Here is a 27322-nt window from a genome sequence, read left to right as displayed (position 1 = left end):
GAGCGTCTACACTTGCCTTAGGGCATGTTTACATATTGATTAGTGTTTAGTACAAGTGTATCCATTTGCTACTAAACGTAAATACTATCTCGGACGATTGATGTTCGAAATGACATTGATATGTCACAGTTTCCAGTTGTTTGGTTGAATTAAATGTAATGCCCGTGCAACGCTATGCAACATTTAATTACTATTTATATAAAATAAAAAAAATATTGTGCTATTTAGTTTCCTTAAACGTACTTAGCCATACCCCGGAATTAACGGAATTCAATAAAAACACAGTCTATAACAACACTCTTCTCTATCGATCCTGCTCTGATACTTTATTAATAATAATAAAAGATTTAATTTCTTTATTCAGATTAACAAGGTTCATTGGTTACATAGTGCCTTACCTACAATCTATTGTTAATATTTAAAATAACAATCAGATTTAATTTATTAAAATAAATTCCACAAAATTAACTTCCCATCATACTAAACTATTAGTGAGGCAAACTAGTTGATACCCATTCTAGAAGCACTATAGAAGCGGAGCAACTTCAACAAAACAGTCAGCATAATACATATATGCTGATGACTAATATCGTTAGCTATGGCGCTGGTTTTGTGAGCAACCAAGAGAAAAATACAAAACTAAATAACAAATACGTTTATTCCATGGCGACTGTTGCGGAATCTTTACGAGTACGTTAGCGGCAGAACGTGCAGTTGCTATTTGATGTCAGAAATGGAATATCACATTTTATTACAGACCTGAAAAGTTAAGGTATAGTTTTTTGACCTTATACTTAACAAACACTGTAACTTCCAAGAACTCTTATTCAAATATTACGTGGTTCTATACCCAACCTTCACTCAATCATTCTTTTAAAATTATGGCTTCAGGCCAGAAGGACTCTTTCGCCAGTATCAAGTTATTGGGAGCTTTAAATACAACTAAAATTGTACGGTTAGTACAAGACAGTGTACGCTGATATTATCAGTAGCACATGGACTACCGGCCGTTGACTCCAAAATGGTGGTTAAAGGCGTTTCAAGATTAATTCTCCATTCAATGCATACTACCATATTAGTTTACAATGAGCAAAAAACAAAGAAATTAATCACGAGGCGTGACTACCAAGATGGTGCCGGAAGGCACCCAACCTTGTTAACATGGATTAAAGTTCCAAAATGTCATAGACGGAAATATCTAATGTAAGTTTGTGACGTTGACCCTCGGAATTAACGTTAATTAATTCCGTTAGGCCGTAATATTGGGCAAAACAAGGCAGTTTGGTAAAAGGGCCGAAAGATCCTACAGTTGTTAATGCTTCCCTACGATATAACCTTCCCTTCTAACTCTAGTTTTAGTTCTAGTTTCGGATGAACAAGCAGGGTTTTTGGAAACCTTTTTGTGGTGAATTTTATGTGGATTAAAATAACAAAAACAAAGTGGACCTATTCTAAGGTATTAAATGGGCAAGCCGAATAAAAGAAAAAACCGAATATAAGAGAGAATAATAAAATACGATAACCTGACTGATATTACAAATAAGCGTTTCTTTCAAAATAATTGCCACTTTCATAAATTTTGTATTACCTATTCATAAATTTTGTGTTACCTATTTCTACTCAGAATTACGAGCTATTTCAATTTTCATGGGATAAAATAATGTCCCAGAGTTTTTTCTTATTGTGTTACCATTTTTCCATATACGGACCTATTCGAAGAATGAAATACGATAACGATAAGTTCTGGTTTAGATAAGTTCTCATTTATTTTAGATATCGTCTGTTAGTCGTATTATTGACAGAAGGAGCTCGATTTGGGCTAGCAATGTCACTTTGACGTTAGAAATATCGTAGATAGATCTTATTGGGATCATAGCGGAATCGAAATAAACGTCAATTTTAACGTATCGTTTAGTTATCGATCTTTTAAAGATCTTTCCAAGATCTTAAACGTGTCTTAATCATTCTTCGAATCGGGCCGATACTTTGTATGGCGGTAACAAAAAGGAAAGATTGAAAATTGTATGGAAATTTTAAGCCCCATTGTTTTCCCTATAAGCATGAAAAGGGCCCGCGATCCTGACTGGAAATAACACAAAGGTGGTATTTTTTTTCCCAAAAACGCTCAAATACAGACATTTTGATGTTACTTTAATATGTGTAATATTTTAATATCACTGTCAACATACAGATGATAAGGAAATCCGTTTAACGGTTATACCCTTATCATGGAAACATACTACGTACGAAAAACACTTCTCTTTCGGCAGTCGAATAAACAATCTAATAAAATAGTACTACAATAAACTAATCATGTACAGTCGAGTTCATAAATATTTTATACATATTTTTACCTTATGTCAATGGAGTAATGTGAAGAAATGTATACATTTTTATGAACTCTACTGCACTTAAGATTATCCGTTAAAATTGAGTCATGTTGTTATTCAAGCACGTTGAAACCTTCAAATTAATTTCTTAAAGAGTAGGTACTTTATTTATTATTAATTTTTAATATAATATATATATATAAACAATGAATAATAACATTAATAACACAAAAGCTATTGGTGGGAGAGTGATTCAGGTATCCGATTTTCAATAAAAAAATACAATTAGAAATACTGTGTAATGAACAATACAGAACGCGAACGATATTCAGTTTCGATAACTCGGCAGCATTAAAAACGACCTAATGACAGCATTTTGAAAAAAAATTAAGTGCATGAAAATGAATAACGGCCTGATTCGAACGTTTAAAATTACTAAAAATACGATATGGATTGGACATTTCAGTGTCAAAAATGACGTTTTTTTTTGAAGAAACGTCACTTTTGACACTGACATATCTTATCCATATCATATCTTTAGCCAATGTTTGACGTATTGTAAAGTTCGGATCAGTCAGTTTTAGCTGCAAAACAACTTATACGAATGATTTATACAAATAAATTTGCAGTTCATATTAAAAATAATACACGTTAATAAAACCATAGTTTAATACTTATATGCGTTTATAATTAGTCTTTATTTACTACGTATTTCACAAGTGGATCAAAAACTTTACTATATCCGGAGTGTCAATTGAAACAACTCATGTAATTTTCATATTAACGCCAAATGATGTACTACATATACTCGTACACATGTTAGTTCCGGAGGCCGATGCTGTTTTAATAATTTGTACCTGTTTTAAGGATTTTATCTTACTGAGTTGTATCATCAGGCCTCTCACGCGCACGAATAAGTGCGAGCGAGATGGCTTTTGAAACGACACCTGATTGTATTTCATAAGAACCAATCACCCTGATTACTGCAGCAGCACACGCTGAATCGAGATAAAATGGATAGAATTATAAGTAGTGTTGTTACTAGTAATTTCTCATTTAGGAAATTTACGAGTAACTTCCCATTTTTCCAAGTAACGTTACCAAAAACCGGTATTTACAATATCTGTGGGTTATGGAATGTTCTTCCTTTCTTATGTGATTATTTGTCTTATGAAATTGATATCTTATCTTTACGTCTGTAATTATTAAGTTATGATAAAATAACAAAACAATTATTACCTGTTTATTTCATTGATCATATTTTTTTTTATTCAAATTTATTAAAAATGTGTACAAATTGAACGGTTATTACTTAATTTAATTATTAGTATTGATTTTGTGAAATAAACCTGTTTTTAATATTAGTATTAATTTGTCCTAAAATCTGTTATTATTTACATTTTAATAATTAGTTTTGGTTGTAAGCATGCGGGGAGTATATTTACTATTAATATTGGGAAATTTACCGGCAGGTATGGGAAATTTTCAAGTAATTTTGGAAAACTATTTAATAAATAAACCGAAATTATAGATTTTTGGAGACGATACCAGTAACGTTACTGGGAATTTTCTTGCCTTAGAAAATTTACTGGGAACGGCACATAACTAGGTCGGTCGAATCAAACTGAGATGAAAACCATATCAATTTTTAAATCTGGATCGGCCTTCAATACTCACTTCATGTCAATGAGTAAACAAGAAGATTGTCGACATCCTTTTCGTTGCTAGTTTTGCTAACAGTGTACAACGTATTATTGTCTGCAAGTGTTCCGCTTGCCTTGAAAGTTTTAAATTTTTTATAAGAATATGAGAAAGTTAAGTCGAGGATAAAGTAACTCTTTTACTAAAATTTAAAACGACACGAGGATTACAACAATAACTAAACCCGTGTAATCATTCAAGGTACGTAATTTAATATACCTACAGGGTATTTATTTAGTCAACTGCAATAATTTACGCGCTGAATATATAGGTAATACTGAGCAATTTTTACTATGGGACAAACTCCGAAATCGCGAAAAAAACTTTACTCTCTTTTTTCGCGAGATCGGGGTTGGTCCCATGGTAGTAAGTGGCTCAGTATGACCTAATATATTCACCCTGTAAAATATTGCAGGTGACTAAATAAACAACTTGTATTGAAGAAACATAAAGTTTTAAAAACCTAATTGGAAGAAAAATGCGTTGCCATTTGAACTAACAATATGTTATGTATATTATATCTCAAGATACGTTTATGTATTAAATTTAGTGTTCACTAAACAAGGCACTTATTCTAATAAATTTTACGTCAGAAGTGATAAAACACCTAGTGAGGATAAAATTTTGTGAAAGAATTAGGAGCTTATTCCTTGAAGTAACAGCAAACAGAAGTGCTTATCAAGCAAGATAATGTACAGTCAGCATAAATGTTTAATAATATTGTTTTGATTTAACATGCATCAATATACTGGCACCTTTTAGGTATGAGTGCAAAAATAAATAAATTAAGAATGTATTAGTATTTGTTATATGAATTAATTATAAATACTAATTAGTATTTTGTGCAACAGGTATATAATAAGGGTTGTCAAAATTCAAGAATTTGAGTATTTTAAGACCTAAGTATACCTTTTCCCAAAATATTTTTATAAATAAAATCAAAATAAATATTGTTATGTAGATCTTTGCCTAGAAGTCAGAATTCAAATAAAAAAACAACAGTTGCATAATATTGTATGTTGTATAAGAACACTACTTTTAGGATCCTAATACAAGGGCCTCCGCCGCGCCGCGCCCCTTACGAGTATGAAGTTTATTTCGATATCACTGGCAGTCATTTAATCGACAAATAAAAGTGATAGAGTAGAAAAAAAATCTTACTGGATTCGCGCGAAATGTTACCAATCTCATCAATAATTATTTAGTCCCACTTGATACGCGAATTTTTGTTTACGTTTATGGTTTAAGTGAACTTGTGATAAACTGGTACTTGAAATTTCTGGCCAGGCGAAACGATTATCGATAAATTAAAGCACGACCAAAGGGAGTGTATGAAATCGACGCGAGTTGTGAATTACCCATTCGCACATGTATCATACAACGTTTTACAGAAAATTATAAATGGACCTTTAATTTTTCGACAAAAGTTTTTATTTGCTGACCTTATTCTAACAGTATATACACAGTATTAAGAGCGAGTAGTCTACCTGTATAATGTGTCTAACAATGCATGAGATTATAACTGTAATTACCTACTATACTAGATAAGATAACCGGCCCGCTATTTTTTCTACTCATATTCGTATTATCTGTAACAGACATATTCGTATCAGAACTGTTTTTTGCGTCAGCAGTTTCCTTTATTCTGATTTTGTTGAATTTTCTAATTTGTTTTCAGATACCTGATTACTTTTAAATATCTGTTGGTGTCCTATTAAAAGCCTATGGAGTCTTCCTCGGCATACCGTCCCATTAGAAAAACTCTTTTTACTTTAAGAGTATACAAATTTGAAAGAGGCAATGGAAAGCGAAAATCAACCATTAAACTTTGGGAAAGAGGAATCGAGAGTGGTTGAACTTGACAAAAATGAACTAAATAAAAATAATCAGTTTGAAAAGACGAAGGAAGAAGTGGCCCTCAAAGTGTATCCACAAAGATGGTACATACTAGCTTTGTGCGTGTTGTACATGATATGCAATTCATCGCAATGGCTTCAGTACTCTATTATACCAAACGCCGTGTCAAAATTTTATGGAGTCACTAACTGGCACGTAAATTTGACATCGCTTGTGATGATGGGATGTTACTTGCCATTAGCGTTGCCCGCTGCAAGTTTTATGGACCGGATTGTAAGTCGCTATTACTAGATCTTAATTAACGTATATAATTATTAAAAGGTGCCTTCTAAAGTGTGTAAATCCAATACAGGATAATTTTTGAAAATTTACCGAGCAGCAATGTACTGTAAACTTTACGAGATACGAGCTTTGTATAGTAACTGTCAACAAGGGCAACAACTATGAAAAGCTCGTATCTCGTAACTTGTGTGTTGTTGCTTTACATTGCAGGCCGAGTCATTTTGTATGGTTATTTTTTTCATTGTATTTCTAAGCAAAAGTTATCTTGCATTTCTTAGGTCCTATTATAACCACCGTTTAAAGATTTGCCCATATTGAATTCACACACTGTATAAGTAAATTGTTGCGTCGCATCCGATGCCACCATGTCAATATCGGTCGGAATGTATCGGGTGGCATGTGCGCGGATGACACTCGATTATGAGCTTAAATTCTTTTTTATGAACTTAAATATATAGACATACATTTTATGAACAAGATTTCATAGTGTCAAGGTTGTATAAAACATTTTGTTTTTAGTTGAAATTCCCACGCATCGCAGTTCGCCATTAAGGTGAAATCGAATATACGATATTACGAATTTTATATTCGATTTATGGTGAAAAAAATAAATGTGTTTCAATTATGACCATATATAGTACCCACTACGAGTAAATCACTATTCTAGATCATCAGTTACGTTAGTAAATGGTTACCCACACGAATGATAACGTAGATCACAACTAAACATTTTCAACAATGCCAACATCTCTTCTAGAGCCTCAGGTGGACAGCGATTCTCGGCTCATCAGGAACTGCTCTTGGCTCATGTATCAAGATGTTCTCCGCTACTCCTGGCGGTTTCTATGTAACTCTGACCGGGCAAACTGTGGTAGCAGTCGCCCAAGTGTTAATGCTGAGTGTACCACAGAAGTTATCGAGTATTTGGTTTGGGGAACGTGAGGTAAGTTTAACAATAATACCTATCTGTCTAACTATAGTTAAAAAAATGCCTAATTTTTTTGTGATATAGCAATTTCTATCGAGTTTTATTTACGACTTTTATGCTCTGACTGAAGCCAATTAAATAGTACGTCATAAAAATCAATATACAGGTAGGTAGTAAATTGTTAACCAAGGGATGAAAAGCACCCATTCCTGTCAAGGCACATTAGTCCGAGACTGAAATGGTGCCTTTTACCCGAGTTAAACACTCTGCTTTTCATTTCGAATACGAGGAAAGTAAAATACGTTTGCATTAAAAAAACACGGCTAAGTATAAAATTCAGTCGTATTTCCTGAGGGTTAACAATTTAGGTAAAAATATCGTTATTTACGGAATGGGAAGTTAACTATCAGAATTGAAATGGTACATAAAAATCCATTACTAATTGTAAAAAGAACCTACTAAGAAAGTACAGTTCTTCATAACAGAAATGTATCATTTTCTGCACACTTTTTAGAACAACAACAACAACAACAACCCACTATCAGAACATGAGATTTTTTTTACATCTATGACAATATAAATAGTACCTAATGAAAAAAAATTTTTTTTACTAGCTTCTGCCCGCGACTTCGTTTGCGTGGTATGGCGATGATGGTCGATAAAAACTAGGTACTTATCCTATGTCCTCTCTCAGGCCTCAATCTAGATAGATATCAGATGTCATATCAAATGTCATCTAAATCGGTTGGGTGGTTTAACCGTGAAGAGGTAAGGTAACAGACAGACAGACAGTTATTTTCGCAAAATATATTATTAATGAAGATTGCGGTATTAATAACCTCAAAGCGAAACCAAGGAACGAATTTAACATTTGAAACATGAAGAAAATACTTAGTCATATTGTTTTCTCTTAACGAGGAGATGCCACGTGTAATGTAATGGTTACCCTTGTTATGTTTTGGTGGAGAGAATTCATTTCCTGTAAAAATAGGTTGGCTTATTTATCCACCACGGAAAATATTTTTTGCGAATGAAAAATTGGTTCATTTTTTTGCAACCGCGTTCACGTGACATGGATCAATCACAATCACGGAAACTCATCGTGAATTTTGTCTGCCACAAATGGAACTGATTGTCTGGCTCTAGTCGATTCTCGAACATCACTGTTTTTGTTTAAAATTTATCCTCATCAAATCGGAAGGTAGCATCCGGATAATACCTACCATTTATTTATATTTCATACATTTCCACATCGATGTCGATATGAATTCACTGAATACTTTGTGTTTAGGGCACACATAAAAATACTTAAAGGCTCAAATTACTACTTTACAAACTTCACGGGCATCTCCCGTGCCCTGTCCGAAATCTATTTTTGAGTATAACGAAAATCCCTACAAAAACTGTACATTAGTATCACTTATTGAATGTTTAAGTAAACTAGATGATATTTATTAGCATTGCGCATATAAAACATGAACTGCGCTGTGATAAATTCATTTACGTTAATATTATATACTCACGGAAAGCTCCAATAATCTCAAGAACTTTAGTACATACCTATAGGTATCCGACATTTTGCTTTATATTCGCTTTTCTTAATTCTTTCTAACAATGCATACAAATTTTCTTTACGATGGGATCAACCTGAAAAGTATACGGCCCATTTTTGTAAGGCACATTTTGTTGAAAATCTGGGCACTTATTAGTAGTTTTCTATGGCGGTTGTCTGGTAATATATAGATTCATGTTTTCTGACGTATACGTGTACCTGTACACGTACACGTAAGACTTTTTTACATGTCTGAATCTGCTCATATAAGATTTTTTGGAACATTTTATACTAAATAGTACACAAATCCGATTTTAGTTTAAAGCGTCGCTGTTGAAAGACGTGTGGATTATCCTCTGTAAATTAATAAGAAAGCGACAAAAATTATAAAATCTACTTAAGAATAAACACTGCGTAGCGCAGCGTTGTATTTGTATAGGAGCATCGTTGATAATGGCGTAAGCGCCATCGACAATAAAGTCCTTTTCAATAAATAACGTCTCAATTACACAAACGAACAAACAAATCATTTTTTTTATCACTTTTAAGGCAGTTAACTGAAACAGTAATCGACTTATAATGAAACGAATAACTAATTAACTTATAATTAATTATTGATTAAACAACTCCATATTTATTATTAGTATTTAATGCTAACCAAATTTTGGTGGTAACTACTGGGAAAAAAAAATTCCCACCTTTTATCAGTGGTAACTGCTGGGAAAAAAAATCTCACCTTTTACCAGTGGTAACTACTGGGAAAAAAATCCCACCTTTTACCAGTGGTAACTACTGGGAATAAAAGCCCGCCTTTTACCAGTGGTAACTACTGGGGTAAAGATCCCAGTAGTTACCACCAAATCAAGTTGGTGGTAACTAGTGGGTTTTTTCCCAGTAGTTACCAGTGGTAAAAGGTGGGGAAAAAATCCCAGTAGTTACCACTGGTAACAACTTGGTGGTAACTAGTGGGAATAACCTGATATAATGGGTTAGCAATGATTGACTAGCACGTTATCTTTTCGCGGATTAGTAAAGTAATATTTTTTGTATTGATTAGTTTGGATTTCCGCAATGTAACGCCTGATTCTATTCATTATAAAACTTACTGCAAACAGCCGCACGTGAAGTGGGTTTTATTATAAGCTAATACTCGAAGCTTAATATAAGTAATATAACTTTGTTGTCGAATGAGGGCGACGAAAAATTCTAACACGAAAATCTTCTCGGGTTAAAATTACAAAAACGGTAGACATGCAATTTTCGAATTGCAATTCCGAAAATCCGCCATTCCTAAAATACATATCGCATCCAAATAAATTGTACCTCAAATAATATACAAAGATTAAACAATAAACGTTTTCTTTCATGGTGTCATCTCTAAGTGGTGCATTATATAAATTTTCAGCATTACCCGTGTAACATACTGTATTTATGCTGTTGGTTTATTTGATTTGATGCGATTTTAATACATGTGGAACAAATGGGACTCAAATAACATCAAGATTTATATAGGTAGTAAATAACCTTAAATAATTCTAATCCTAAAAGGTATCCCGTGAACAAGTTAATATTACAAGTTCTATGAGAAACTTAGTAAGTGCAACTTACTTACTAGTTCTACGCGAACAAAGTCGCGGGCAAAAACTAGTTAAGCTATTGTCTTGGTTTTCGCGATTGTTGTTTGTGGAAATTAAATTTTGTATTATTATATTCTTATTAATAATAAAATATTAATAATGATTCAGTGTAAACAATAGATACTTCTAACGTTATTAATTAAATCCTGGTGTTTATATTGGCAATCATCCAATACAGTCAATGTATATATTTGATATAATAATATTATTTATTTCGACAAAAATATCTCTTGATAACAGATTGAGTAAATAAGTTTATTCAAGACTGAAATACGGCCAGCCTTCTAGGCACCTTGCCCATTGACGTCAATTTAGGCCAATTTTTTTAACTTTAGTTTAAGTAAGTTTTATTATGATTGTTTATTTCTTTGTTTCTAGACTGTAACAAAAGCACACATGACAATATTATATGTTATTTAATAAGGTACACAATAGGCTAACACTTTTATACGTACTTACGTAAAACTACAATCAGAATTCTGCGTAGAAGTTTTTATACAGGTATTTGTACTGAATATACACAAGTCACTTTAATTTATGTAGGAACATAAAGGTTTTACACGTGCCGTTATTTGCCGCTATTCCGATGTTTCGGTAGTCATTTTGTTGCAAAGTCAACTTCGAATCCAATTTCGATTTCTATACATTCCAAATGATACACATCAGTGAATAGCCGGCCGGCGATTGGCTTCAGTTGAATAAGCCTTTGGTCGTGTCACCGCAAACATGCATGGGGCAGGATACCCATGCGATAACTCTGTATCATTAGATACTTAAATAAAAGTAAACCAACGATTTGTACATTTTCGGGTAGTATAACATTGACTGGTTAACCAGCCAAATACAAAACCGCCTAGATCTGTCACTGAACGACCTGAATTTAACCTGTATTATTAAATTTGATCATGTAATGTTTTCATCTACACTCAACTGGGTTAAGGAGTCATTTCAGGGTAGATTTTGTTTACTTTTATTTAAATACCTAAAGATACAGAGTATACCTATCGGAGCTAGTGTAAATAGTGTTCTCATTGCTAGAGGTCTTGTATTTGGAGAGAGAGGAATGGAACGAATGACGAATGAATGAAAATAATTACCAGCGTAATTGGTTTTAAGCGTTCTTGTTAACCAATAATAATAATAAAAACACAGATAAAAGAAATGAACATAATAATTCATAATTTAATACTTTAAATGAGACGCTTGCAGTTTTATGTCCTTAAATACATGGATATTGTTGTTGTCTGCTGCGCATCGTCCGACAAAACTTTCATCATCCACGAATTTCCATTTCCCAGCCTCTGCAATAAAGTACTATTAGTAGTTTTAGTGTACGCTTAGCTTATTATTTACATTAATCAATATCAACACATAATTGCGAGATGTGTCATTACTCTAATATAAAAATTAAAGACTCCACGTTTAATAAATACGTACTTTAATATTTACATAATGAATATGTAAAACACGACCAGAAATATATTATCATTGTCAAGAGGGCGCTTTTATTCTCATGTATAGGGTGACAGTTCAGTTTAGTATAAAATAAAAATAAAAGTTCCAATGAAATTCCGCAATATGGCGCATGATCATATATTACTGGTCAGGCTTTAAGTGGATATTTACCTACCTGAAGTTCGCGACACCAATATGTTGTGAAGAATATTTCATCAAGTCATAATAAACCAAAATATGAAGCGCTGGTGGCTTAGCGTTAAGAGCAGTACTTTGAATCCGGAGGTCGCGAGTTCAAACCCCGGCTCATACCAATAAGTTTTTCGGAACTTCTTCTTCTTCCTCGCGTTGTCCCGGCATTTTGCCACGGCTCTTGGGAGCCTGGGGTCCGCTTGACAACTAATCCCAAGATTTGGCGTAGGCACTAATTTTTACGAAAGCGACTGCCATCTGCCCTTCCAACCCAGAGGGTAAACTAGGCCTTGTTGGGATTAGTCCGGTTTCCTCACGATGTTTTCTTCACCGAAAAGCGGCTGGTAAATATCAAATGTTATTTCGTACATAAGTTCCGAAAAACTCATTGGTACAAGCCGGGGTTTGAACCCGCGACCTCCGGATTGCAAGTCGCACGCTCTGACCGCTAGGCCACCAGCGCTAAGTTTTTCGGAACTTATGTACGAAATATCATTTGATATTTACTAGTCGCTTTTCGGTGAAGGAAAAAATCATGAGGAAACCAGACTAATCCCAACAAAGCCTAGTTTACCCCCTGGGTTGGAAGGTCAGATGGCAGTCGCTTTCGTAAAAACTATAGTGCCTCCGCAAAATCTTGGGGTTAGTTGTCAAGCGGACCCCAGGCTCCCAAGAGCCGTGTCAAAATGCCGGGACAACACGAGGAAGAAGATAATAAACCAAAATATATTTCATTGTGGTGTATATATAATTATACGACCGCTTAATTAACACGAGTCGTTGCTGGTATTAATTACCTTTGAGACGTAAGATGAACTAGAACCAATATGATATTTGATCAAGACTAATTATATTAATTTACCACAATTTAAGGGCGTGGCTTATGTAACATAAATTATACCTATTATTATCATATTACGGCAAAATAAAAGCGTTTTTTTTAAAATAAGATCCTACTTTGATATTGATTTCAAGTCGCTCGGGACACATCTGGCTCGTTCCTACGGATTTACATAAAATAGTGCAGGCGATTATTTTAGGTATTCAAGTACCTAAGGTTAAACCGATTTCAATGAAATATAACTTTTTAATTCTCACGTTAATGTTCAAACGTCACTCTAGTCTAAGCGTCTTTTTTAGGTATGAAAAAAAGTAAGCAAACCACAATAAGGTATTTTATTGGGCAAACATTTATTTCAAGTCAATAAATTAATTGAACTCGACGTGTCATAACTCTAAGATAGTAGGATCGTATATATGTTCTATACCGCATTTGCCCGTGAGTGACAGAACATACTCGTACACAATGCGACAAAATTAAAAACACTTTTAATTTCTGACAACATACCAAAAACAACCTACGTAATTTGGTCGGGTCGTAAAAATTTTAGCATGGAGAATAAAAAATGAAACTGTAATAAAGTCAAACAATAATAACGCTTTCCCTGCTACTCCTACTGAAAGATACATAAGATTATCCAGTTACCTTCTTAACTCAGTCGGATAGTATAATGAAAAACACGCGTGTTTAATATTTCGCCGTTTTGAGCAAGTGTGTTGAAGAACACATATCTATAGTCACAGTATATATTAACTTGGTAGGTATTTTAGTTAATGTTTGAAAATATGCAAAGATTTCGCGCGTTTTCTGTCGACAGGTAGAGAATTTCATAAGTTTAGGATTGGAACGTAAAATAATTTATGTAAAGCTTGACGAAGGAACAAAGAGAAGAAAATTTTCTGCACACCTTGAAAAAGAAATGATAAAAATGCTCCTTGAGATAGTAGGAAGTGGTAGGATTAAAATGTCCGCTATTAAGAAGTAAGAGTATACTCCCCATAGAATAGATGTTGGTATGTAGGTTAAATGAAGGAACATACTTAAACGCATTGGTATTACAAAGCGAGCCGTAAATTGAACTGTTCCCTTGCATCTTTGATTAAGGTCGATAATCGTGTCGGTAAAGTAACGCACATGATTCTGTCGATAGTGTGCATGTCGATATTGTAAAACTTAATATAATTGTATCGGAAAACTACAATGCATTATTTTGTTAGATAATAAGATAAACACCTCTATAATCTTATAAGAAATTTTGTAGAAAACAAAGAAGATCAGGCTCACAAGGCCATTAGTGTTTCCTATTTTATTGTACGCTGCCCTAAGGTACCCTAAGGCAGACGGATTCCATAAAAAAATTGTCTTCCTAGAAATGGTGAAGAAAAATGCTCGGGGTCTCGCGTGGACCGAGTTCTGAACAAACGACTCCATCCTTGAAGAGCTAGGCATCACAGACGACGGATTCTTACTTGTTTTGGTCACGTGAATTGGCGAAATTACTCCATAGAAAGCCAAGGCAGGTGGGGGAGAGAAGGCCGCAGGGAAGATCACAAATCACTGGATAGACCAAATAAGGCTGTTTCATGTAGCGGATATGAGTGCACCAAGATCACTGCAAGCAGGCAGATAGGTGGCGGAAAGTAGTGCGGCTATTCCTGTCTGCTGCTGAGGATGCCATTATCATGTGACATGAGTACGCAGTCAAGAGTGTAGCGACATAGAAGAAGATAATGAATTATATAAATAAACAGTAATTAATTCAATATTAGACAATAGCATTCTGATTAATAAAAAAAGTATTTCGAGGCTGTAGCATCTTCTCTTGAAATACAGTCATTAGATTTTGACTACATGATGGTTTTCTTACGTGTTAAATATTTACATTAGCGTTTGTTACGTTATTTTCAAGCATTTAAGGGCTCAAACAATAATAACCTTCACCTAAAACCTCACCAAGCACTGTTAAACCAAGCACTGTTTCGCAGTTAATGTAAAGGTCCGATTAAAACCTTATGACACATAAACTATCGATAACCACTCGCCAACCCTCAACCAGTACTTAAGACGTCTCGAGTCGATCAGCTCAGCTGTCCCGGAGCGATAATTGTGCAGCTAATGGCGGCGAAAATTACTTTCCCAATTGATTACAGGAACTAACTGGTGCATAATTCCCGATACGAACTGAATTGCTGCAGCTTCTGAAGGAACTAATTTCGTAGTTAACGGTTGAATATTATGTTACATTTATAGATAGACCTATTAAGCAATAGGAGATTATTAACCAAGGGATGAATGGGACTCATTTCTGTCGAGGTAGTTTCCGCGATTGAAACGTAGTCGACGTAGTCTGAGACTATAATGGCGCCTGCCACTCGAGTAAAATACATGTGTATAAATAAAAACATGATTAGTTAAGTATAAACTTACATAGCACTTCTTTAGGGCACTTTCAATTAACAGCGTAGGTAAAAGTATCGTTATTTATGGAATGGGGAGTTAAATATTAGAATGCAAATTTTCCAACAAATCCATTTAAAATCGTACTTCAATCATCAAAATCAAAACCATCATCAAAAAAAAGACGTACTTTGAATGTAAACTGCCCTAGTGCAGAAACATATTATAATTTTATCAATAACCCTATTTCAGAGCGTGAGAAATGAAAAAGTAATATAAATCTATATATAGTCCGCTTAAGCTAACTTTGTAATGCTTTGATCAGAATAAAGTGAGAGAGTGTAAGTTTAAACGTCATACCTATTTCAATAAAAGTTTGATTTTAATGACAGAGTTAGCAAGTTCCAACCATCAGTGCATTCGACTAATAGCGTCGAAACACTCGAAACCATTGAACTAGTGTTACGAATATAGTTGAAACTCGAAACCATTGAACTAGTGTTACGAATATAGTCGAAACAATTGAACTAGTGTTACGAATATAGTCGAAACCATTGAACTAGTGTTACGACTATAGTCGAAACACTCGAAACGGAGGTTCTCAATTCGGTTGTATGTTTTTTTTTTAATGTTTGTTACTTAATAACTCCGTCACTTCTGAACCGATTTTGAAAATTATTTTTTTGATTGAATTTATATATATACATATTGGTCCCGTTTTTTGTCAAAACTCAGTTCTGATGATGGGATCCATGAGGAATAGAGGGAATCCTTCAAATGTGAAAGGCATACATGTAGTGATTTTTGTATTTTCATCAACAAATCAAGCGTTTACATTTAAAAAAGTGACATTTGATGAAGTCGAACTGCTGATGCTGATCAGAATGGAACTCTTCAACGACGCATAGTTCCCGCTTGGCGATTTGTCGTCTTCGTTATGTTTGTTAGGCAAATTAGGTTTTCAAGACAATTTTTTAAATTGTATTAAATCCAAAATCAACAATAATCTTTCTTTCACCGATCTCCCTCATTGAAGTCAGTTTTTTTTTAAATTATACATTCACTGTTGAGGAGCGGGAAGTGTTCCAGCTTCAATGATTTTTAAGGCCTAAAATGCAAATCGAAGTAATCCTGAAACGTGCCTTATTTTGTTTATCACATTATACATAAGGCCGTGGACAGGACGCACGCGGCGAGCGGTGCGGCGAGCGGGCGGCTAGCAGCGCGGCATGGCGGGACGCCGTTGTCGTCCAAAACAGGTTAATTTTATTCAAGTCTATACAAATTGATTGGCACCGGCCGCCCCGCTCGCCCCGTGCGTCCAGTCCGCGGCATAACTCTCAATTCGTGATATTTATTTCTGTTCGACATTTTTGTTACAAAAATATTTTTTTTTGAAAATCAGCAGCAATTGTAACTTGACAGGTGATATAAATTGCATTATAATATGTCATGACGAACGTCATTGAAAACATTATATTAATAGAAATAAAATTGTCCTATCATGTGGAATGTTAGTGGTAGTTTTTTATGTGACAGTGAGTTTGATTCAACCATAAATATATTGGAACCTTTACGAATTGAATGTAATGGCAATTGTTAATATATCCTAGGCCAAAGGTATACCATCCTTAGGTTTTTCCCGGTAAGAAGGCGCCACTTTTTGATATTTAACAAATTTAATACATATCAGTGCAAGAATAAGGATCAAAGTCAAATGGTATTCTAAAATTTTAATCAAGTGTGTAAAGATGGCAGTAAATTTACTGTAGCTACAACATTTTCTTTTGCAATCCACCTCTATTTTTTAATTCAAATTCTCTTTGGTATGTATTTAGAAAAAGTTTGTAAACATTTACCTTCGATTCCTTTTTCAGGTATCATCGGCCTGCAGTATTGGTGTCTTTGGTTTTCAATTCGGTCTAGTTGTGGGATTTTTCTTGCCTCCAATATTAGTCTCAGACCACGATGACCCAAACCAGATTGGAGATGATTTATTCAAAATGTTTGCTTACTTTGCAGCTACGTCTAGTTTAGTAGCAGCTTTAGTTATTTTCAGTAAGTGTTTTATTTACTTTGTATATTAATTCACATATTCACACACACAGAGGTCAGTTGCTATTTTTAAGTACATTGGGCTGCATATTTATTTTATTTTTCTACTCGTCGACTGTAATGGTTTAATTTCGTATACCAAAGTATAATTGCGTACTTTCATGTATGGGCTCCCAACTCAACTATAAGATTTATTTCGATACGCTGTAGTCAACTATAAAAAAACTTGACTTGTCACGTGCCGCCGCGATCCAATAGAAAAGACTAAATGGGTGCGGGTCGCAGGGCGGGGGTCACGTGTTACGTCTTTTGTACTACATTTTTTTTTCTACTGAGATACCAATTTTCATTAATTATTTAGGTTTTATAGTAAGTTATAGGTTATAGGTATTCGCGGGCTTGGGTTCCGCAAATCGACGTCCTATTTTGCGCCTATTTTGCGAGGTGGGTTTTCGGTACTACTCTTGCCAACCCAACTCTACCAAGAAGCCTAGCAGACCCTTGATGTTGCCGACGACTTCTGGGAGAGACCCCGGCGTACCGAGGTATTGTGCCCGGTACTCTGCCAACCCTGGGCATTCAATAATGATGTGGGCGGCTGTCTCCTCTGCCTCCATGCACGCTCTGCAGAGGGGGCTATCTGTAACACCTAGGGTTGGTGTTTTAGTGGGGCGTGGCCGGTTATGGCCCCAGTCAAAAGCCGGAGCTGTGGCCTCTTCAGCTGTCTCAGCCTCCTCGACAAACCGGGGTCGATTGTCGGGAGGCCTTCCTTCGCCTGCATGCACGTGCCTAGGTTAGACCAGTACTGTTGGTGTTTTACCTTAGTGTTGTGTCGCAGCATGTTCCGGAGCCAGGCATAAGGCAGAGGTATTATAATTGGCTCCGGTCCTGCCACCCTCAGTTCCGAGCCTCATCTCGCCAATATGTCGGCCGCATCGTTCCCTCGCGAGTTGCTGTGTCCCTTGATCCATTGCAGAGTTACGCTGGTGGTGGTGCTTACCTCTGACAGAGCTTTGTGGCATTCGTAGATTAGCCCTGAGGTCAAAGTATAACTTTGCAGAGCTTGTAGTACTGACCGACTATCAGAGAGTATGCGGATGGGGTAGTCCAATACTTTCCTTGAGGCGATTGCGTGTGCTGCCATTATGATGCCCATACATTCTGCCTGGAAGACTGTGTTGTTGTAGGTTTTATAGTAAAAAAATAGTAGTAGTATTATTTTATATGACTTGTAGAAAAAGTATCGTATAAAATAGTGATATAATCAAGCTTTTCAACCCCGTACCTTACTTAGGCAACACAGCAAGCTTCGTTCTCTTTATTATATCACGATTGTATAAAATACTATTTGTTATTGTTACAAAAATATACCCACCTTGTGTGTTAATAGAAAAATAAACACAATTATATCATCATCTCGTAGAGGACTGAACCTTTGAAATTCATCTATGATTTTCTTTTTAACAGACTTCCAAATTCTAAGAGTTGTATGGCTTTATTTCTGATGAAGACCAATATAATCTTTCACGACAAGTATTTTACTCTAAAAAAAGTATTTTCCTTCTTAGGGGTAATTGTATTTATTTTTAGATGTACTATAGGCGTAAATAATTTTAATGTCACTGCAAACTATTTTGTAGCGTCATTTATTTTCTATTAATAAAGATTATTTATTTGGTTTACCTAAATTACAACGTACACTGTGATAAATTACATCGCACATCCGCATTTCGGCTTCGTAGAGCATTGTCTCTTTCTCTCTCGTTGTCTTCCATATTCTCTTACTAAAAACCGATATGTAATATTTATCGCCGGGTATCGCTCTAGTTATGAAACCTTTTTTTGAAAAACCGTTTTCTGATTGTGGTAAAAGTTAATTTATACTGTAGATACCTATCATATGTTTCAGCTTTTAAGGCCGAACCACCTTTGCCACCAACTCTAAGCCAAGCGAGAGCAAGATTGGCATCCAAAAGTAACTTAAACTTGTACATGAGAACTCTTAAAAGAATATTTTCCCAACGTAGTTTGGTAGCACTTTTTATTACTACGGGCATCAATAATGGATGTTTTAATGGCCTCTCCACTTTGTTAAGCCAGATATTTGTAAATTATTTTCCGGTAAGTTTATTACTAGCTTTACGGCCCGATTCGAAGAATGATTAAGACACGTTTTAGATCTTGGAAAGATCTTTAAAAGATCGATAACTTAACGACATGTCTAAATTGCCTTTTATTTCGATTCCGCTGTGATCCCAATAAGATCTATCTAAGATATTTCTAACGTCTAAGGTCTAAGTGAAATTGGTTGCCCGAATCGAGCTCCTTCTGTCAATTATACGACATACAAACGATAACTAAATGAGAACTTATCTAAACCAGAACTTATCGTTATCTTATTTCATTCTTCGGATCGGGCCGTTAGCACTTATAACATTGGATAATAAATGTAGGTAAGTCAGAAAGTTTTGGGATTTTAAGAATAGATTCGTGTCATCCACAATGACGCGCAGATTTGTCAAATCTAAACTTTAATATTATGACAATACGACTCAAGGCATGCGTCTTCGTAAATGACACGATCTATATTGACTACTGCCTACTTATCTGCCCACTATTGTTTTAATTCTGTTTGTAGAATTCTGAACTTTTTTTTCAAGTCTAAACATCTTGGTAAAACTGCTGGTACCTTGGTAAAAAGTCGGATCAAGCTAACTCTGCACTGAATTATTTTATATATATCATTTTCTTTGTAATATATTTATTACTAAATACCCACTTTTATTTTATTTCAGGGTCAAGAAGAAACCGCCGGCAATATAGGCGTGACTATGATAGTCTTCGGTATGACGGCATCTGTGACATATGGCTTCATTCTCGACAGAACGAAGAAATTTAAGTTCCTACTTATTTTTATTTACTACATGTCTGCTGTTGCTATGGCGACGTTAACTGCTCTTTTGGTATACTGTAAGGTTGTGTGGGTTATGTTCGCTGGGGCAGCTTTTGTTGGGTAAGTGTTTTAATGGTGATAGAAACCAAACTGAAATCTTAATAATACCACCAAAAGCGCATAGCCATTATTACCAAAATAAGGTTGATTATTATTTAATTATTTTTCAGTACTTAGTGAGTTTTGGTTGTCACCTGACACTCATTTAATGGGAGAGACACTCTTGGAAATTTCAAATTTTAATAGATAGACGTTTTAAGTTATTAGGTTAGATATTCAACACCAATGCTGAGCAGCCCTAAATTATTTATTTAATAACTAATGCTTTGAAGACAGTGTTTTGTCTGCTATTATTAATACAAAGTTCCGCAATATAAATGAGGATTTAACATTTATTAAGATCTTTATTTTTCAGAACGTTTCTCTGTGGATTTACTGCCGTAAGCTTTGACGTTGCAACCGAATTGACGTACCCTGAGTCAGAACTTATCATCGGAACTATTATGAACATGATGTCCTTACTATTCACTTTTGCGACAACCTTAACTTTTGGTTACATTAATGAGACACTTGGTTACTTCTGGGGTAACGTTGGTTTCGTGGTAACCCTAGCATTTGGAGCTACGTGTACGTTGCCAATCAAATTTAAACTTAAGAGAACGTTGGCGCAGAGCCCAAAATTAAACGAAGTGTGAATTTATTTACTGAAATGAGATATTTAGGTACCTATTAATTTTGTTGACGGGTAGGTACCTAAAATAATCCGCCCACATTATTGTATTTGAGAAATCACTGTCAAATTAATAACAATGCTGTTTTGGAAATAAAATACCCTTGGATACAATATCACAAAGCGGGCGTCAGTCCTTTGACATACAGATGCGTTATTATCCTCAAATTATCTCGTGGATTTTGTTTATTAAAAGTTATACCTATTTCGTTGTTATATTATATAACCTAGTTTAAACATATTTTTAAAATGATAAATATGTTTAATCTTGGTATAAATATATAGACATAAGAAAATCGACTTCAATATAATTGATATTTTGTTCTGTTACTTATGTCAGTACCGCTATTGAACACTAGATGTCACAAATGTCTGGCAAAAGGTGTGTTGCTCAATAATTTACAACTAATATTACAAGCAGAAGGAGTTGAAAACAGAGTTAATAGCTGGCCGAAGGAACTGATGAACAAAATTTTTATATGAAGTTAAAACCCGCGCGACGACATTATCTTCCTTCGCGCAGCGTATCTTTTGTTTCCTTCGATTTTTTAATGTCTTCTTGCTTTGTGTGGTCCCTACCACACAAAGCAAGAACAGCACAGCGGATGTCATACCTGATCTAGAGCAGAGCCCAACTGGGGAGGTACGGAGTATAGCGGGGAGGTATGGACCTTACAGAAAACCGCAGCCAAATAATACTAGACCTTACTCATAGTGTTGTGTTCCTACCAGTGAGTAAAGTTGCGAGAGCTCCTCTGAAGTAGCAGGCGTCCATAGGCTACGTAGACTGCTTACACTCAGGTAGTATAAAAACTATCTTAATAAATATGTTATTGTATCTAATATAAACATGATATACTTTTTTGTACCAACTTACCTACTACAATAATATACCACACAAACACGGGTCGTTCTATCAGAATACATAAATACATTCAAATTAAGTAACTTGGCATATCAATAATACAAACAGGAAAATAACTCAAGGAGAATTCCCTGAAAAACGCGTCTATTCCCAATTTCATGTCACAAAAGGTAACGAGAGGGTAAAGTTGTAATAGCGTGATACATTGGTAAGAATTCTCCATATATTTTAATTTGTTTTGTTACATCATAAAGAAATAAGTACGCTTAGAGTACTCACTCCATACCTAGATAAAAAGCAAAAATCCGTTTATAAAAAGCTTTAAGCGAGCGTTGCGAAAATGTATGTAATATGACTTAAGAGGATACGGGAGCTGAGATTTAAATATTTTAGGTAAATTTATCCGTCTTGCTAATGGAAGCGGCTCCTAAAACTAGTGCGATAAGGACAACTTCAGGTAAGGTGAAAAATCCTACGTAAAAATCTCAAAAACGATGTTTCGTACTCGACTATTTCCTCCTCCAAACGAAATGTAACCAGATTTTGAGATCTAAATGGTAATTAAATTATCTGTGTCGGACTGTTTTGCTTTTTAGGCTAATTGATGTCAGTTGTGAATACCATGCTTCTTTTTGCCGTCTAGTAAATTAGGCCGTTTTTACGAATATTTGAAGTACACTCGCGCCTTAAGAAACAAAAATATCAAAAAAAAGCAAAACAGACCAACACAGATATTAATAATCATAATCTGTGTTGAAAAAATTATTGCTCTAGCTTCAAACATCACGGGAAAAACGGTCGAGTACGTTTGTATGGAGAAATGACTACTCCTGTTGCCTCTTAACAGGTTGGTGGACACTAATTTAGACATTACAGAAAGAACAATGGGATTACGCCTATAGGCATCTAGTGTCCACTAATGTGTTTAGCTTAATAGACCGGGGGCCAGGAGCATATATCATCAGTCATCGCCTCCCGGCTGATGCTTTGTCAGTTGATGCTATCATGAATTAAAACAATAGATGGCCGGTTGTACATCTAAGATATCATCTGACAAAGTATCAAACGGGAGGCGATGATTTACGTGTTTCAGTGGCTGCCATTCCTCAATCCACTAAAGGAGCGGCAGTTGACGTCCACGAGGGTTATCATACATAGCCGTTAACCACTATACAAGTTATCGCCCGGGAGGCGACTGGTCACGGAAATCTGTTCCTGTACTGAGTACTCTAAGCTCACTTACTCGTATTTCTCTATGATTACATTGTATTAAAAGTATTAAAGCCGTAGGATTGAAGTCAATCATATCACTTAATACGGATTACCATATTACGCATTACAAACATACCAGACAGGACACAAATCCGTTAAGGATGACTCACGATAGAATGGTCCGGGTCCAGCCCGGGGTGTCCCACACTTCGTTTTCGATAGAAAATATAACGTGGTCACCGAGCACCCGTCATAGAAAACGAAGTGTTGAACCCGGACCCGGAACGCTCTTAACGTGAGTCGTTCTTTATCCATTACCTTCGGATTGTAAGTCGCATGGCTGGAGCACTCGGTCACCACCGCTTTTAAAACACTCCACATTGTTAATCTTAGTTTTATTAATATTTTTTTATATGCTTATTGGACTTCTTAAGATAGAAGTATACCACGTGACCGTTCATACAAAAAGAGAAAACGTTTTCCCACTTCTAAATATATTCCATTCTCCATGATTTCTTAAGTATGTTATTGCCATAATGAGAAACTAAGTTTATATGCTTTCCTTTTTTTCAAACTATGCAAAAAGTAAGATAAAAACTTTTTTAAAGCGAAACCTATAAACCTGAATATATTATACTGAAGCTATCGACATCAAAATCAAAGTGATTTGTTTAGATTTAGTTAGTGGAAAACGATTTCTCCCGAATTGGAATGTCATAGAAAAAGAACCGTTATTTCGCTAGGATCGCAAAGCTATTCTTCCACCAATGACAAAGGTAAATAAAAGAACTAAAGTTAAATTAGCATGCCATAGTCAAGTATTCTACGTCATGCCGTAATATGGAGGCAAATCAAACTTTTTACAGGCACTAAAATACGTCTCGCTATCTCGCCCTTAAAAAAGCATTTAAAATGTATCAAGACGACATCGAGCCGGTTTTTTCTAATGACGAACATTACGAGTTCGCATCGTAGTCCAAGCAGAATTTACACTTAAATCATTTTTAAGAAAAAAAACTGACATCAATGAGGGAGATCGGTGAAAGAAAGATTATTGTTGATTTTGGATTTAATACGATGAAATTTAAAAAAAAATGTCTTGAAAATCTAATTTGCTTCACAATCACAGCGAAGAGGAAAAATCTCCAAACGTGAACTATACGTCGTTGAAGAGTTCCATTCTGGTCATCATCACCATTTCATCTTTTTAAATGTAAATGCTTGATTTGTTGATGAAAATACAAATATCACTATACCAATTTCTTTGCGTTTTGGAGCCTCCAGGGTTGTGCCGCACGGATGGCAAGAGGCCTGATGGTCTGACGTTGTTTCCATGGCAGAAAGGTTATATTTACGTTATCCCACTTGAGTCTCACTGTCAGGTCTGCTGGAACAGCCGCGGAGTATGCCGCCAAACTGAAGCATGCCAAGTACTCTGCCTTGGAAGCTTGGAACCAGTAGTTATACGACTTTGTGCCAGTTGTAGTCGAGACTGCGGAACCTTGGGCTGTGGAGGTCAGGTACTTTGTGAGGGATTTGGGTCGGCGGCTGAGGGACAGGGGGTGCTACCCCCGGTCCGGATCCTTCCTGGTCCAACAGATCTCATTGGCCATTCAGCGCGCTAACGCTGCTAGCGTAATGGGGACATTTGAGCCAAGTACGATTCGTGACGATTATTTAATTTAATATAAATTGTTATGTAAAAAAAACTCTTATTAAAATATATATATATATATATATATATATATGATATCACATTCCTTTGACAAAAACGGGACCAATATGTATATATATAAATTAAAAAAAATCTTAATGGGTTCAGAAATGACGAAATGATGAAGCAACAAACATAAAAAAAAACCTACAACCGAATTGAGAACCGCCTTTCCTTTCAAATCTTGAAGTCGGGTACAAAGGAGAAAGATCTCTGTTTCTTTTTAATGTACGTTGTATATTCTCTAATTCCTTGAAGATGGCAGGATCCATCACACCAGAATCGGATTGATAAGTTGCATATACGACTTTTGCAGACAAACGTCATAGTCTGACTGATGATAAGTTAGAATTACGAGCGTGTTTCCGAACTTAATAAATAAATAATAGATAGATATCCAAATGCACTAGGTAGATATACAGGCCAACTCGAGTTTTGTAGGTATACTCTTTATTTTAAGGTATTCACATAAAAGTAAACAAACAATTTGTACATTTTCGAGTAGTTAAAATAACATTTATTGGCCAACCAACCAAATACAAAACCACCTGGATCTGTCACTGAACGTCCTGACTTTGAACTACATTATTTGATCATGTAATGTTTTCATCTACCCTCGACTGGCTTAGAGGAGTAGATTTTGTTTACTTTTATTTAAATACCTAAAGTATAGTTATTCGATCTTATTCCAATATAATACTGATCTGATACTGATCGGTCAGTATCAAAAGTGACGTTTCTGTATTGGAATACTGATACTCACTGTGTGGGCACACAGTAGGTACAGTTTCTGGCAACTCACCATCTCAAATTAAGAACTGAAACGTCCTTATCTTTGCGAAAAAAAAATCTGAAGGAAATTTTCGTTTTATGTAAATAGATTTGAATAAGTTGAGCTGCGGTGCGTGCTAGAATGACAATAAAATGTCTAAGAAAATATAATGATACTCGTACCTACAGGAAATCTCGCATGAATGTCTAACATTGTCTTATTTATTACGTAGTATACATCTTTGTGACAAAGGAATACTTGGTGCTACCGATATGCTTTGGCTTTTATCGTTGGCATCAAACATTGTTCCAATTGTTCCTTGTTCGCCCTAGGATACGTTTGCATTCGGTTTAGGTACAGTCAGCGGCGAAGTATTATATTTGGCTCGGGGTCAGCAGTGCTGAAAATGGAGAATAAGTAAACCTAACCTACTCATTTTCTAATGTGAAACTGATCGCCTAATAGTATAGTTTTGTTAGTGTCAAGTGTAAAAATATGGGTAAACACAAGTTGCTCAAAATATACGTCCCACATCTGTTATGTCAGCAAATTAAGAGCTATGAGAGATATTTTGAGAAAGTTTCGTGGACCAATATTTTTATACTTGACTGTGGCAGGTAATTGGAACAAAAATCTTATTTGTTGTAAACCGTGACAACGCTAGTCTATGTGAAAAATTGTTTTTTCTTGGCCCTAAGTACCTAAGGATAGAAGCCAATTAAGTAAAAGGGAGGCAAATATAGGTACTTGAGATTACGGCTAGATAAGACGCAACCGACAACGTTGCTTAAATTTCTTTTTAACATCAAAAGCTAATCAACGCTCCTTTGTAAAATTAGATGATGAATATATTTTTTACCTCTGGACCAGACTGCCACATGCTAGTAAGGTCAATGTGGGAAAACCGTCTACAAGTGAAAGCCGTCTAGAAGCTCTTTCGTCGCGTTGCGTTTTTACACAATTAAACATACTCCGATTACAAGCGGTCGGTAAAGCAAAAAGCGGTAAACCCTTCTGTCGTAGTTTGTAAAAAAATAAAAAGTCATTTATTGTGGCAAAAAAATATTGTACATAAAGCAACGGATAAGCAAACAAGCAAAATAGGGACAATAGGGTGTAATTCCAATTGGGTTGTTGACTGTATTACATTACACAATATATAACATCGTGCATGGTTAGCACAGAACTTGTTAATAAAAAAAGAATGGACCTGACGTCGTAGTCGCGAATCGTTTTGACTATTCTAAGAATAGAATAGAATAGAATAGAATAGAAAGGTGTTTATTTCTCTAGTTTATTATGTTACATTGTGTTATGTCCATCAGGCCGATGGTGTGTTCGGCCTGTGGGTATGTCAGCTACTTACAATCTACCTATGTTTGTCTGAAAGATCTGTATAAGTGTCATGTTTGTGCTGTGTGCTTTGTTAGTGTGTGCGTACAGAATAAATTTATATAAATTTAAAAGTTGTTTCATTTTGTCCTGTCTTACAACTATTCTTACAACTAATTTCCTATAATCTATGGGGACGTGGAGCGAGATCTAAGAGAGAGAGAGCGTATTCTAAGAGAGAGAGAAAAAACCACTTTATTTGACTTGACAGTCAACCACCCTATAAGCATTAAGCCAGCAAGCTAATTACGATTTAGGCGACTACAGTCGTTGGCATACAGCGCAGTAGTAATAAGTATACAACTTTTAAGAACTATAATTATATACCAAGAACTATTGTTGTATTGAAGTTGTGTTTTCTCCAATAAATAATGGTCAAATAATGCACCATACTTTTACTTACAATATATAGAACAATACCCAGTACATAATTAGGAATTTTAGAGAAAAGAAAAAT

At 35.2% G+C, this 27322-nt stretch overlaps 1 protein-coding gene across 2 annotated transcripts; it reads left to right on the top strand.

Annotated features, from left to right (window-relative positions):
- The first annotated feature begins 4039 nt into the window (after nucleotides 1-4039).
- Nucleotides 4040-24698, top strand: LOC133516412 (uncharacterized MFS-type transporter C09D4.1-like). Of its 2 annotated transcripts, XM_061849334.1 has the most exons (7): nucleotides 4040-4232; nucleotides 5710-6161; nucleotides 6928-7113; nucleotides 17050-17230; nucleotides 19137-19348; nucleotides 20023-20240; nucleotides 20596-24698. In XM_061849334.1, the coding sequence occupies exons 2-7, from the start codon at nucleotides 5832-5834 to the stop codon at nucleotides 20873-20875; spliced, it is 1407 nt and encodes a 468-aa protein (XP_061705318.1). In that variant the 5' UTR covers nucleotides 4040-4232; nucleotides 5710-5831; the 3' UTR covers nucleotides 20876-24698. The 2 variants fall into 2 exon arrangements, with proteins under 2 accessions (XP_061705318.1, XP_061705319.1); XM_061849335.1 differs by lacking the exon at nucleotides 4040-4232 and having other exon boundaries at nucleotides 5104-6161.
- Nucleotides 24699-27322: the final 2624 nt, after the last annotated feature.

Source organism: Cydia pomonella, chromosome 3, assembly GCF_033807575.1.
Source record: "Cydia pomonella isolate Wapato2018A chromosome 3, ilCydPomo1, whole genome shotgun sequence".
In the NCBI taxonomy this organism is placed as follows: Eukaryota; Metazoa; Arthropoda; class Insecta; order Lepidoptera; family Tortricidae; genus Cydia; species Cydia pomonella.
The sequence above is the reverse complement of the archived record's forward strand: the minus strand, read 5'-3'. Positions and strand labels throughout refer to the sequence as shown.

Excerpts from the sequence above, each read along its gene's own strand:
- LOC133516412 (XM_061849334.1), top strand. The coding sequence starts at position 5,832 with ATGGAAAGCGAAAATCAACCATTAAACTTTGGGAAAGAGGAATCGAGA. Across the intron at positions 7,114-17,049 it reads TTTGGTTTGGGGAACGTGAG|GTATCATCGGCCTGCAGTAT; the intron begins GTAAGTTTAACA and ends TTCCTTTTTCAG. Across the intron at positions 17,231-19,136 it reads AGCAGCTTTAGTTATTTTCA|CTTTTAAGGCCGAACCACCT; the intron begins GTAAGTGTTTTA and ends CATATGTTTCAG.